Consider the following 14793-nt stretch of genomic DNA (forward strand, 5'->3'; position numbering starts at 1 on the left):
AAGAGATAAAAAAAAAGATTCATTACTAACAAATCACCTAATCATAGATGACATGTGTTGTACTAGTTAAAAAAAACGACAATATATCTAATTACATTATATATTTACTCAATAGGATGCATTGCGAGTACTGATACAAGCAATGCACATAATAATAATTTTTTGAAATTTAATATTATTTTATTATGTTAAAATAGAACAATGCCTTTTATAAAAAAATAACAAAATAACTAACTTGAAAAGTCATAAATATCTCATAACTAAAATGTTTTTTTTTTTAAAAAGGGCAATATATTAATCTAACCGTAACATAAAATAAAAAAATTGATATGGTTTTAATATTTTTGTTATGTATTTTAGTTTTATATCCTTTTTCTAATAAAAAGTTTACATATGTGCAGTGATATGTTTTTTTTAAAAAAAAATTGAAAATGCATGTCTTTGATAAAAATTGACGGTGAGGTCATTTTGAATATTTAAAAAACGAAGTAATTGTTTACATCAAGAACACACAGTGAATATTTCTATACTAGTTATATCACCGTGCTTAACCACGTGTTATATATTTTTATTTTTTATAAATTTTTTTCTATATATATAGGTTTTTTAATTAAAAAATATTAAATACAAATAAAAATATTTACATATACATATAATCAAATGAACTAAAAATTATATATGTTAATAAATAAATAAAAAATTATTAATAACAACTAAATATAAAACTTAAAATATAAAAAGATATATATACATCGGAATATTTAATATCGCAGGATAAGATATTTACTTAATTATATTTGTTAATTTTTATTTATTAAAATATTTTTTATACAATGAAAATATAATGAAAATAAATAAATATATTAAATTGATTGAATAAAAAAAAGAAAAAAAATAATATGTAAGGCTACACATATTGAAAATACTATATGAAATATATATATATATATATTATTTTTAATAGTATAATTTATCTTTATAAAAGATAAAAAAATTAATAATGAATTAGAAAAATTTATTTAAAAATTAAACGCATAACTAAAAATCATTATTATTTTAAAAACACTCTTTAAACAAAATAAACGAATAAAGAGATAACAATGCAAATATAATGTTTTTTTTTAAAATAAAAAAATATAAATTAAAAAAAGAACCAATGCTGTTGGCCCTAACAAGTGAGACGAGCCTGCTAGATCCATTTTATTAGAGTCCATAAACAACAAAGTCCTTTTTTTAAAACCTTACTAGAGGTGAAAGACATTTCATTTGCTTCAATTTTTCTTGAAAAAAATTAGATGATGTATTATTTGTTTTGTCTAAATCTTAGTTATTGTGATAATTAAAACATTAAAATTTAGATTTTTTAAATAAAAAACCTGCTTCTTAACATGTTTTTGATCTAAAATACATATAAAATCATGATAAACATATTTATAATTTTAAAATATTTAAAAAATTGTTTTAAAAACTAAATTCATCTCAAAATAAAAAATCAACCTGAATTTATATATTTTTTTCAAGTAAAAAAATATCTAATATACACTCCCACACCTATAATAATAATAATTATATGTTGAAAATTAACTTGGAACATTTTTTTCTGCTCTGGATAAATAAATGTACTTGGAACAGACTGATTTTTCTTAACCTCTGGCTCCTTCTTTCACCAACAATGAGATACACAGGAAACTCACATGCCTCTCTCATCTTGTTTAGCGATAACATTTTAATTCTCTTTCTGCTTACTTGCTCATAGGAGAGGGAAAAAAAAAAAATCTCTCTCAAATATATCTCCCACCAATTAAAGATATTAGCATATCTGCCTCGAAGTCAAATATCTTCTAAATAGGGCTAGAAACTTTCTATAATTACCAAGAAAATATATATATAAAAAAATTTAACTTGCGATGTATTGAAGGAGTCCCTGGTTTGGGCTGGGCTGGAAATGGCTAGAAACTTTTTAAGAGTTAAATTGGTTCATATGGGCTGGTCCCTGCTCCATCACCAACTAGTCTTCTTTTTATCTTAATAGCTTCCTCCTTCTTTAGCTTCACTGTTTTGAATCTTTTGATCTGCGATTTTCTTCTAACTCTTCCTTCCTTGATGGCTTCTTCAAGCTCCGGAAACTCAATTGCTGCATCAGGTAGGAACGCAATCACCTTCTTTAACCATTTCAACTCACCAATTTCTCAATTGTTGAGTTTGCTTTGCAGAGGCTGTTCAGGTTTTGGTCTCTTCTCTGGCAGATGAATCCCCCACTGTTCGACAATCCTCCATGGCTTCTCTGAAGGAAATCGCTAGCTTGTAATTCATCGCCCTCTCTCTCTCTCTCTCTCCATAACAATAGTAATGTCTGTGTATTTATCAATTGAGATATTTATGTTGATGAGTCCAATTCTAGGAATCCACTTCTGGTTCTTGATTGTTGCTATGCGGTTTCTCGAGGCGGACGTCGAGTACGAATCCTGCTATTCTCTTTCTTTTTTAAATCTGAAGTTAATTTAGAATTTGGACCGTGTAATTCTTTTGTTTTTTTATTTAATTCTCTTATCAGCGATTTGGGAACATGGCTGGGGTGTTTCAAGTGATGGCACTGGGAGTTAGTGCATTAAAAGAAGGAGATGTTGATCCTTCTTTCATGGCAAAGCTTGCAAAGATTGCCACCACAGAAATGATCTCGTCTAAGGTGCATTACTTTGTGCTTATGGTTTTCGTTTCTCATTGCCTAGTTGGTGACACTTCTTGGACTTAATAATTTTTTACTGTGTTTTTGTTTGTACATTATTTGTTTACTATGTAAACAGTACTAAGTGAAGTCCCAGGAGCATGAAAATTGATGGTACATCTTGGTGTTGAATTGAATTACCAGTTTTGTGGTTGAGTAGACATGTTTAGAAGTTCAAAGCCTCCTAGAAAGGGGATTAAATGGTTTCTTTTACCACCAAAAACAAAAGCAAAGAGAGTGTTGTCCGTGCGTTAGTACAATTACAATCAGATAATCAGCAGTGATTGATGGGTGAACTATAATAAGCATATCTATGCTCAAAGTCCCTCCCCCCCGCCCCCACCCCCTTTTTATTATTTATTTAAGCTCAGTGCATGTCATCACAAAAACTGGCAAAGATGTTTCATAATTAATTACAATGAGCATAAATATTATTGTTAAACACTTGAGACCATTCCACTTTCTTAACTAATTAATTTGTTGAGGAGTGATGGGTGGTTTGCTTCCTTCTGCTGTTCTATGATGTCCGAGAGGAATTAAAAAACATGTTAACGGATAATTATACATAATACATCCTTAGGAGCTTGTTTCCTATGGGGAAAAGATGTTCTTTTACCAATAATGGTTGGAAATGAATTTTATTGATATTGCTTTTGGATCAATGTTTGGATTAGTTTGGGAAGTAAATTGTTTATGCAACTGTTCTATCAGCTGGGCCAACTGTCTTCAAGTATCCTTTCTCCCTCGCTCCCATTAAGAGGTGAGGATGATGCTTTGGATCCTTGAACCCATAGGCATGTTTCCTTGAGTTTGTTGGTGACTTGGTGTTTCATTTTGTTAACTATTCCTTGTATCTACAATCACAATACATTCATGTGTGACCTCTTGTAATAATTTGGATCATGTCACTTTGGCATTTTGGGGTTCATTGCTGTCAGTTTTTTCACCTTGTATTTTTATTATGCATCACTTGTTCAACAAGTGGAAAATCCACATAACATACTTTATTATTTTCTTATTGAGATAGGAACTAAATGCTGACTGGCAAAGGGCTGCAGCAGGCCTATTGGTTTCAATTGGTTCACATTTGCCTGACCTTGTAAGTTTCTTGCTGTGGTTGCCAAGTCTTAATTTTCTTTTCCCTTTTTTCCTCCTTTTGATGTTCTTTGATAATTGTTGCTCACTTGATTTGGCAGATGATAGAAGAAATTTTTCTTCATTTGTCAGGGCCGAGTTCAGCTTTGCCAGCTATGGTTCAAATACTTGCAGACTTTGCTTTGGCTAATGGTTATTTATCTAACTTAATGCACCTTGAAGTTTGGTTTAGCTTTCTAGGTTGCTTCTGGCGATTGCAGTTTGTTTAAATAAACTGAAGTGTATGTTGTTCTTTTCAATTCATTGAAGCTATACAGTTCATTCCACGACTGAAAGGTGTCCTTTCCAGAGTTTTACCTATTCTTGGAAATGTGCGAGATGTCCATCGGCCAATATTTGCAAATGGTATGGCCATTTTAAGTGATTTCTTAGGGTCCTTTAGAAGCAAGTTGAAACTATCTAATGCCAGGATCAAAGAGTTTATGAGAATCACCTCATATCCTGGCCTAAGGTTTTTGTTAGGTATTTGAATTGGATTGCTGTTCGTTTATTCCTTCATTTCTGTTTACAAATTTAGGTTCCAAGTCTAATATTTCCTGGATTAGTGGATAGGATTGGATTGCAAACCATATTTTACTAGAGTGTGTTTGGGAGTGCTTTTGCTTCTGATTTTGGATGCTTTTCGAAAGTGTTTTTGACTTGAAAAAGCATCAAATTGATGCTTTTTTAGTGCTGATGTCAAATTTTTTAAAAAAATTCTGAAAAAAATTCATCTTGTTGTATTTTTAAGTGAAAAGTTATTTTGAAAAGTACACTGCACTACAATCTCAAATACATAGCAATGCTAATATGAAGCATTGAACAATTTACATTTATCAGGTCAAATTGATATGATAGCACACTTTCATCATTTTTGTGGGGTTTAGTGAAGTTAGTTTGGTTGTTTATGAAATGTGAACAGAGAATGAAAATTTTGCTGTGGCAGTCTTTTTATTTAGTTCTGTTTGTTCAGTCTTCAAAAAAATAAAGGAAATATCCTTTATGTATTTTAATTAATTTCATAATTTTTTGTCTCATCACTGCGCACCCATTTTCACCGGCAAATATGATGAGCAATGCTTAAGGCTTAAATAAAAGATGAAATGCTGATGTGAATGGGTATGTTGGATTTACTAGCTAGATTGACTGATTGAGTCTGATGAAGTATCCTTTGCTAAGCTTGAACTTACATCTTATGCTTTCCTTTAGGGTGCTCTCTGTTTTTATTGTTTTGTATTCTCTCCTGATCTTATTGTAAATATACCCTGCTGCTTATGTTGTATTCTGTTCTTTTGTAGCATTTAGATGTTGGTGTCAGGCTGCTTGGCAATATAACATGGATTTCCCCTCACTGTCTCCTCTTGATGCTGATGTCATGTAAGATCATGATCCCATTTATTGTTTTTTCCCCCCAACACATTCTCACAACATTATGTCTAAGAAAATTGTCATTTAGTGCAGGTCGTTTTTAAATTCTGCCTTTGAGCTTTTATTGAGAGTATGGGCAACTTCTAGGGATCTTAAGGTTTGTAAAATAGTCCTTTCATATTATATCATTTTTCATTTGGGTTACGGCCTGCAGGGGCAACTTTTATTGTAGTAAATGCACCTTTAGCATTGCATCTACAATTATTTCACTTTGTATCTAGTCAGCTATCTTCCATTGAACAAAACATGTCTTCTCAAAACCTTAGCAATGCCAAATTTCTTATATGTTGTTGTACTGATGATGAGTGTACTCGTCAATTTGAGATTTAAGTGCAATCCTTAACTCTACTTGAGGTGAATTAGTGCATTTTGCACCATTATATTTGAAATGTCATGTGACCTTTTATATTTCAAGCTATGCAGCACTGGTGTTATGCATGAACATAAGTAGATACTGGAACGCAAAAACCTTTTCACATTACTGATTATTGGTTTTTGATGTTTTCCAATTTTAACAGCTATGTAATTGCATCCTTTGTGTGTTCATTTGGAGACTCTTGCATTAAATTATATTTTTTATTTGTTTTATTGCATGTGTATATAATGGACAAAAGCCGCATACAAGTGCCTATACAAAACAAACTGTTTGCATTACCGATAATTGATTTTTGATTTTTTTTTCCAAATGCTATAAGTTTTTTTAATCTCATCCTTTGTGTGTGTCCTTTGAGGTTTATAGTCTTTTTTAGCTGTTGAGTTGTGTTTCTATTTGATGGTTGAGTTATTTCCCATTTGTGATAGGTTCGCACGTCCTCTGTGGAAGCATTGGGTCAGATGTTTGGTCTTATCACCCGGACACAACTAAAGACAGCTTTACCCAGGCTTGTCCCTACTATACTGGAATTGTAAGATCAATTTAATCTAATTCTTCTAGTCAATTTGTATGTCATTCTGCCAGAATTCGCTAAACATTTTCTTTCATAAAAAGCATTTTTGAATAGCCAGTTGTTTTAGGAACCAGTTAGTATGTTTTTGTATACAGATATAAGCACTGACAATGATAATGTAATGCCTTCTTTCTGAATCAGGTATAAAAAAGATCAAGATATCGCCTTACTTGCAACTTGTAGTCTTTACAATCTCTTAAATGCCTCGTTACTGTCAGAAACTGGTCCGCCTTTGCTTGATTTTGAGGTAAATTAGACATTTATATGTCTCTTATGCTCAGCAATCAAAACCACTGCTTCCTCAACTCCAAACAGTTTGTCACTATGTAATTACAATACAAACAGGAATCTCTGCCTGTAACTCATCTGATGTTGTAATTTCCTAATTTTAATGTATTTTATTAGAGTTGATTTTCTGAAGGTGCACAAATATATTACTTCTAATAAAATGGATCTGGCTAAATATTTGGGGATGCATGAAAGTGGAAAGTATATACAAAAATATGGGCGCAAAGTCAGTGTTGTATGTCTTTGCATGAAATATTATGTCATTGGCACAACAGTTACTACCTTTTGTTAAACAATAATTTGAATATAGAAAAAAGGGTAATGCTGCAATTCATTTCCTTTCCTTCCCAATGTTGCGATAATGAGTGCCATTTTTCATGTTACACATTGCAGGATCTCACAGTTATTCTATCAACACTCCTTCCGGTTGTTTGCTTTAATAATGATATCAAAGAGAATTCAGATTTTTCAGTGGGATTGAAGGTGTAAATTCTGCCAACACTTTCTGCACGATGTTGATGATTTGAATATGTGAAATTCCCTTCTTCTTTTTTTTCCTGCTTGCCAATAATATCCATTATCCTCTGACATTTTTTAAATATTGTATTTTTGTTTCCTGTTCTTCCTTTTGCAGACCTATAATGAAGTTCAACGTTGTTTTTTAACAGTTGGCTTGGTATACCCTGATGATCTGTTTACATTCCTCTTAAATGTGAGTGAAGTTATATGCTAGATTGTTTAGCAGGAGTCAGCTCATGAAGTGCTGGTACCTGTAGTTAGTTATTCTTATGTTTTATCTGTTGGGTTAATGGAATTAGTAGGTGTTTTATTTCAGTATTAGTATTGAGCTACATCCTATACCTTGATGCACTGCTTCTTATAATTTTAATATTTCTGCTGCCAGAAATGCCGGTTGAAGGAAGAGTCTTTGACTTTTGGTGCGCTATGTGTTTTAAAGCATCTCTTACCAAGGTTTTTCCTGCTTCTGTAATTTGAAATTGCTTCTCTTCATGTTCTATTTGACCTAAGCTGTGTATGTTTTCATTTGGAGGTCATCTGAAGCTTGGCATAGTAAAAGGCCTTTGCTTGTTGAAGCTGTAAAGTCCTTGCTAGATGAGCAAAATTTTGGTGTTCGGAAGGCGTTGTCCGAGGTACATCTTGGACCAATAGCTCTTATGGTTCCTAAACTCTTCATAAAGCAGCACAACCTTTTCCTAATTTGCAATATGCTGCTTTGGTGGCAGTTGATTGTAGTAATGGCCTCACACTGCTATTTGGTTGGTCCATCTGCGGAGTTGTTCATTGAATATCTTGTATCTCATTGTGCTCTATCAGATCACAATAGAAATGATCCTGAGAACTCTAAGGTAGATTCTGGCTCAATTGTGCTTCAATTTTTGCAGGTCCATATAATCCAAACAAAAGGATTTCCTTAATTAAAAAGATCCCATGCTAAGAATTTGATGGGCTTAATGATACCGACTTACCAGAACAATGAACAAATCATGTATTTGCTGTTTTTTGAATAGCTGAATTGAATACATTTCATAACAATCTAAACATCATTTAGGTTCAACAACAAAAGATATCATTAAAGAGTAATCCTAACCTTTGAGTACTATAATTATTGCCTAAATCTAATCATTCTGTATGCATTATCATGGCTTCATAACGGGTTAGTGTTTCCTCAGGTGAGGATAGGAGCCTTTTGTCCTACCAAGTTAAGAGCTGTGTGTGAGAAGGGTCTTCTTCTACTAACTATAACAATTCCTGAAATGGAGGTACACAAAGAAATTCTTCTATCTCTCTCTCTCTCTCTCTCTAACTATTTGATTCATATTTTAGACCATCCTGTTGGACTACACTCATGGGATTGTTGGTTGCTTGAGTTCACAATTCCATGAAATTCACCTTTTATTCTTGTCTTAATTTCCTGCAGCATATTCTATGGCCTTTTCTATTGAAGATGATTATTCCACGATCTTTCACCGCTGCTACTGCGACTGTAGGTTCTCTTACTATGCAAATCTGTCTTAGTTTATTGTGCATGGAGATTATTTAAAGGATGAATTACAGTAATCCCAACAAGGTATCATGAAAAATAGGGACTACCTAAAAGTTTGGAGATTTGATAGAAACCACTCCACATTTGTAACGTGGGACACTTTCTTTAATATTCTTAACATTTATTGTATTATTTCATTAATGGTTAAGGTTTTTAGGTTTTGAGGGGTTTAAGAAGAGTCTGAGATGCATTTTGGTAAATCAAGCATAACTTATAATTCACTGTTGGATTGAGTTGAAATTTTTGACAAAAAAATATGAAGGCTTTGTTTTCTATTGGGTTAAAATTTAATGATGGTTGGAGATCGGGATGGTCTTCAAATAAGGCTTGGAAGTTACTATGTTGGATTTTTTTTATTTATCTCATTGTATTTGATTTCTTTTTTCTATTTAGACTAGAACTTTTAATTTAATTCGTATTTTACTAGCTATAAATCCTTATGCTAGATAGATTCTATTAGTTAGGTAAGTTTTAATTAAGAATCTTTTCTTATAAATGATTTTAGATCTAGAACAAATATAAATAAGGATGTCTAGTTTATTTTGAGAATATGCAACCTATTTAAACTTTTAATAAAATACCATAGAGTTTCTCGAAATTTATCTATGGTTTAAGTTTATAATCTTAGGAATTGAGAACCTTATCTTCTATCCACGTTATACACCATGTAAATTGGTATCAGAATAGGTTGGCTTCTTTAATGGACAAAGACAAACAGCAACCCACTCCGTGCAACCCACTTTGTGATGCAGGAGTGGAGGTCCTCTAGGGTGCTGTGCAACCAAAAAAGAAGAAACTAGATGGTTGGAAAGGTTTGATCATTTGGAGCAAACTATAGTAGGTCTAGCTCGGCTAATGGGAGATAGATAAACTTGCTTGGAGACTAACCTCGAGGTAGGCTGAAATCTAGACCTATTTTTGAATTCGATGAGATTCCTTTCTATGACATAAAATTTTCAAAGAAAAGATTTATCAACTGGTTGATAAAGACTAGTTAAAGTTGGAAACTTACTTTTTTTTCCAACAAGATTCCTTGTTATAAAAAAGTATGACTTGTTGTAGACAAACTTTCTTGTGGTTCTAGAAAATGGTGATATGAAGTTTTCGAATATAGAACTCGTACAAGTAAGCCTTTACTCCATCATGGAAAGATTTGAGACAATCATTAATTTTAGAGTTTATGTAAGATGATTATGAAGAGTTTTTATATTGATTAGATAAGAAAATAGATTGTTGTTATTTGTCTTTTGTTCAACCTTCTCAAATAGGAATGAAGAAAAATATGGAGGAGGCGTTGTCTTTTCAAAGTAAGTTTTAACATCACAATAATGATAACAACAATAACAACACTATTGCAAATCAAGAAATCAAGAAAGAAGATTATTTGTTGTTGTTTCATCTACTAATGGTGAAGAAGAAATCAAGAAAGCTTCTAAATTAATATCTTATAATGATTATGAAGATCTTGGAAACAAGGACATGAAGGACATTGTAATTTATGACGATTTTCCTAAAGATATTATGAAAGATTATCTTGAAGTTTAATTGTTGAAGTATTGGAAATCATAAATGATGAGGAGGTAAAGTTTGAAGTAAATGAATGTATGAAGAAACTACAAGTAGACTTTGACAAGATAATACAAGAGAAATTCTGAAATGTTTTCTGTCCCCCTTTCACTAAGAGAGTTACAATATATATATACATCAAGAAGTATCAAAACCCTTAATTCTAGCATCTAATAAACATAATCAGATTCTTTAATACTAGGCCTAGACAATAATTGAGATCTTTAGAGAGAATCCAGGGATATACAGCTATGACAGAAATTAAACAAAGAAAGAAGAATATAGTGACAGCTATGAAAGAAATAGAATAAGAAAAGGAGAATATACTGACAGCTACAAAAGAAAGACTAATAGCTATTAAAAAAATAAAATAAAAGAGAATATATTGACATCCCCCCTCAAATTGATGCGGGTAGGTCGAACAACATCAATTTGCGACTGAGAAACTTATGTCGTTGGCGTGTCAAGGCTTTTGTAAAGGCATCAGCTATTTGAAGAGCAGTATTGAGATGAGGAAGAGTGATAACACCGCGAGTAAAGGCCTCCCTAATATAATGACAGTCCACCTCTATGTGCTTGGTGCGTTCATGGTAGACCGGATTTGCAGCTATTTGAATAGCACTAGTATTATCACCATGAAGTGGAGTAGGAGCAGTAGGGGGGAACCCAAGTTCAGAAATAAGACCACGTAACCACACAATTTCAGAACAAGCTGCTGACATGGCTCGATACTCAGCCTCTGTAGAAGATTTAGAGACACAATCCTGCTTCTTACACTTCCAAGAGATCAAGGCATCTCCAAGAAAAATGCACCAGCCTGTAATAGATTTTCTAGTATCTGGGCAGCCAGCCCAATCCGCATCACTATAGGAAGTCAAGGTAAGAGTAGAATGTTTGGGAAAAAACAACCCACGAGTAGGGGACCCAATTAAGTATCGAATAAGACGACGAACTGCAGCAAGATGAAGATGTCGAGGTGCCTGCATAAATTTGCTAACTATATGGACAGCATAGGAGATATCAGGCCTTGTAATTGTTAGGTAGATAAGACTACCAACAAGTTGCCGATATAAAAAAGGATTAGGCAAAAGCTCGCCTTCATCTTTTCGGTATTTCACATTCACCTCCATTGGTGTATCAACAGCAGTAGCATTCTTTAAATCAGCAAGCTCAATGAGATCCTGAATATATTTATGTTGATTTAAGAACAAACCATGATCTCTAGAGTGAACTTCCAGCCCCAAAAAATATGTGAGATGTCCAAGATCTTTCATTTGAAATGTACTATGTAACATATGTTGAAGCTTGGTGATCAACCCAATGTCATTACCAGTGAGGATAATATCATCAACATAAACTAAGAGAAATACCATACCAGTGGTGGTCTTGTAAAAGAAAAGGGATGAATCATATTGACTTTGTGTGAAGGAGAAGGTGAGAAGAGTGTTGCGAAACTTCTCAAACCAGGCTCTAGGTGCTTGTTTCAACCCATACAAAGAGCGTCTTAGTTTGCAAACTGCATTAGAAGCCTTTATGGACATACCAGGTGGAAGTGTCATATAAATCTCTTCCTTAAGATCCCCATGCAAGAAGGCATTGGTTACATCCATCTGATATAAAGGCCAGGCTTTAGAGGCTGCAATAGCAAGAAGTGTTCTCACCGTAGTCATCTTAGCAACGGGTGCGAAGGTTTCTTCATAGTCGAAGCCATATTGTTGTTTATTGCCAAGAGCAACCAATCGAGCTTTGTATCTATCCAAAGATCCATCAGACTTGAGTTTCACAGTATAAACCCACATGCTCCCAATAGGCTTAACATGTGAAGGACAAGAAATAATGTCCCAAGTATGATTGGCCTTAAGTGCGTGAAGTTCTGCCTCCATGGCTTGTTTCCAGCACTCATGTTTGCTAGCCTGTTTATAACAAGTGGGAATGGAAATAGAAGAGAGAGTAGTAGACATAGCCACAGGAGTGGAAAAACCATACCTTTCAGGAGGTTTGTGAGGTCTAGAGCTTCTACGAAGAGGAGGGGGATCATAGGAAATGGGCAGAACAGGATCAGATGTTGCAGGAAGATGTGAAGGAACCTCGGTGATACCTGGAGAAAGAGCAGAAGCAGGAGTGCGTCTATGATAAACATAACCAGGTTTAAACCTTTGTATTAGTGTTGACGACTTAGAAAAAGATGGTAAAACAGATAAAGATGGAAATACAGAAGGCTGTTGGGTGCAAAAGAAAGGCTGATTTTCAAAAAATATAACATTCCTAGAGACACGAGTTCGACGTGCATGTGGATCATAACAAAGAAATCCTTTTTGGGTGACAGCATAGCCTAAGAAAGCACACTTGACGGATTGGGCAGTAAGTTTATTTCTCTCATGTGCAGGAAGGTGAACAAAACAAACACATCCAAAAATATGAAGATTGGAATAATTTGGTGCATGTCCAAACAAACGAACATAGGGAGAATCATTGTTCAAGTGAGGAGATGGTAATCGATTAATTAAATAAACAGCAGTACATAAAGCTTCACACCAAAAATGAGAAGGAACATATGACTCAAGGAGAAGAGTTCGAACAACATCAAGAAGATGACGATTCTTTCTTTCAGCCACACCGTTTTGTTGTGGGGTGAAAGGACAAGAACGTTGTGATATGATCCCATGACTTTGAAGAAAAAATTGAAATGCATTTGACATATATTCACCACCTGAATCAGATTGCAGAATTTTAATTTTGGCAGAAAATTGTGTCTCAACTAAGGCAAGAAGGGCTTTAAACACAGAGAAAACCTCACTTTTAGATCGAAGAAAATATACCCAAGTAAAACGAGTGAAATCGTCTATAAATGTAACAAAATATCTATAATGTTCATGAGAAATGACAGGTGCAATACCCCATACATCAGTATGCACGATTTCAAAAGGTTTGGTGGTGTGAGTTTTATGCAATGGAAAAGGAAGTGTTTTGCTTTTACCAAGTTTGCAAGATGCACAATCAACAATATCATTATGAGAAGAAGTTGAATTTTTATTTCCTAATAAACCAGATTTAAACAAGACTCGAAGTACATGAGAATTAGGATGTCCTAAACGTCTATGCCACACCTGATTATCACAGTGAGCAGCATTACATGCAACATAATTTAACATAGGAGAGGGAGATAGAAACAAGGGAAATAGACGTCCCACTTTAGGTCCCTTCACGATCATCTTCCCGGACACTTGATCCTGCACAAAACAACCAGATTTGGAAAAATGAACATCACAATTGTTGTCAACTAATTGGCCAACAGATATGAGATTAGTGGACAGCTTAGGAGACACAAAGACAGTATTTAGAAGGGCTGAAATATCACCAACAGCTGTGATAGACAAAGGATTACCATCGGCAGTACGAATATGAAGATTACCTTTATATTTTTTAACATTATTTAAAGGTAAGACAGTGTTGGTCATGTGATTAGAAGCAGCAGAATCAAAATACCAAGGCTTAGGAATGGAATTTCGGTTACCTGAAAGGCCTAAAGCAGAAAGGGCAGAAACTATCATTTGTTGGACCATTTCAGGGGTAATAGAGGACTGACCAGGACTAGGAGTATTGGAGGAACCAACCGAGACATTATAGGCGGTTTCAGATTTCTTTGGAGGCCGGATGGAGCAATCTTTGATGATATGCCCTGTTTTCTTACAATAGTTGCAGAATTTTTTGGTACAAGTAGTGGCAATGTGCCCAAATCCTTTGCAGCTATAACACTGAACATTTGACATATTTCTACCTCCTTTAAACCTCCCTTGAGCAGTGTATGCAACAGGGATTGGAGTAGAATTTTGAGCTTTCTGCTCCAAGACAGCTTGTGTAATGATCCGTTGTTCTTCCCTGAGAAGCTCTCCTACACAAATATCCAAGAAAGGAACTGGTTCTCTATTCATCAGGTTGGACCTGATTGCTTCAAATTCCCCTCTTAACTTCATTAAAAATTGATCACGCTTGCTAGTCTCATGCACACTTTGAATAACAATAAGTCCTTCAAGAGGTACACTTGCATACACAATGTCTGTGTACTCAGCCCAAAGATTTACAAAGGAAGAATAAAATTCTTGTATTGACATACTACCTTGATTGAGTTGACCCAACTCAAGTTCCAATTGAAACCTTCGTGCTGTATTGCTTTGGTTGTAAACTTTCTTTAGGTAATCCCACATTTCTCTAGATGATTTGTAAGGCTTGAGATTGAGAAGCATGGAGTGTTCCATACTTCCAAGGATCCAAGACATAATCTGAGCATCCTTCACCTCCCATTTCACATATTTCTCCTTTTCCTGCTCACTGTCAGGTGCAGGAACTGTCCCAGCAATATGACCCCATAATTCCTTTCCCTTGACAAAAATCTGAAACTGGAAAGCCCAGGCAGAATAGTTCTTTCCAGTAAATCGAACAATAAAATGTTCAGATCGTTCCATAGACAAGATTTAACTAGAAACAAGAACAAAAAGATCAAGTCCAAGAAAAACAGAATAAAAGAACCAGATAAGGAACTAGACACAAGATGAATTGATTTCAGAATTTTGGCTCTGATACAATGACAAGATAATACAAGAGAAATTCTGAAATGTTTTCTGTCCCCCTTTCACTAAGAG

At 34.0% G+C, this 14793-nt stretch overlaps 1 protein-coding gene across 2 annotated transcripts in view; it reads left to right on the forward strand.

The window, feature by feature from the left end:
- Positions 1 to 2001: 2001 nt before the first annotated feature.
- Positions 2002 to 14793, forward strand: part of LOC105121745 (ARM repeat superfamily protein) — a 29947-nt gene continuing 17155 nt past the window's right edge. Inside the window, exons 1-18 of one of the 2 annotated variants that reach the window (XM_011020518.1) lie at positions 2002 to 2143; positions 2214 to 2304; positions 2402 to 2456; positions 2555 to 2686; positions 3753 to 3824; positions 3922 to 4012; positions 4130 to 4225; positions 5158 to 5236; positions 5321 to 5384; positions 6089 to 6192; positions 6376 to 6481; positions 6916 to 7005; positions 7157 to 7234; positions 7427 to 7494; positions 7574 to 7673; positions 7767 to 7889; positions 8214 to 8303; positions 8462 to 8527. In XM_011020518.1, coding sequence (XP_011018820.1) covers positions 2104 to 2143; positions 2214 to 2304; positions 2402 to 2456; positions 2555 to 2686; positions 3753 to 3824; positions 3922 to 4012; positions 4130 to 4225; positions 5158 to 5236; positions 5321 to 5384; positions 6089 to 6192; positions 6376 to 6481; positions 6916 to 7005; positions 7157 to 7234; positions 7427 to 7494; positions 7574 to 7673; positions 7767 to 7889; positions 8214 to 8303; positions 8462 to 8527 — 1545 coding nt within the window. In that variant the 5' untranslated portion in view covers positions 2002 to 2103. The remainder of the gene's footprint in view (positions 2144 to 2213; positions 2305 to 2401; positions 2457 to 2554; positions 2687 to 3752; positions 3825 to 3921; positions 4013 to 4129; positions 4226 to 5157; positions 5237 to 5320; positions 5385 to 6088; positions 6193 to 6375; positions 6482 to 6915; positions 7006 to 7156; positions 7235 to 7426; positions 7495 to 7573; positions 7674 to 7766; positions 7890 to 8213; positions 8304 to 8461; positions 8528 to 14793) is intronic. The other variant, XM_011020517.1, reaches the window with a different exon arrangement.

This window comes from Populus euphratica, unplaced genomic scaffold (assembly GCF_000495115.2).
Source record: "Populus euphratica unplaced genomic scaffold, PopEup_1.0 scaffold46.1, whole genome shotgun sequence".
NCBI classification, from domain to species: domain Eukaryota; kingdom Viridiplantae; phylum Streptophyta; class Magnoliopsida; order Malpighiales; family Salicaceae; genus Populus; species Populus euphratica.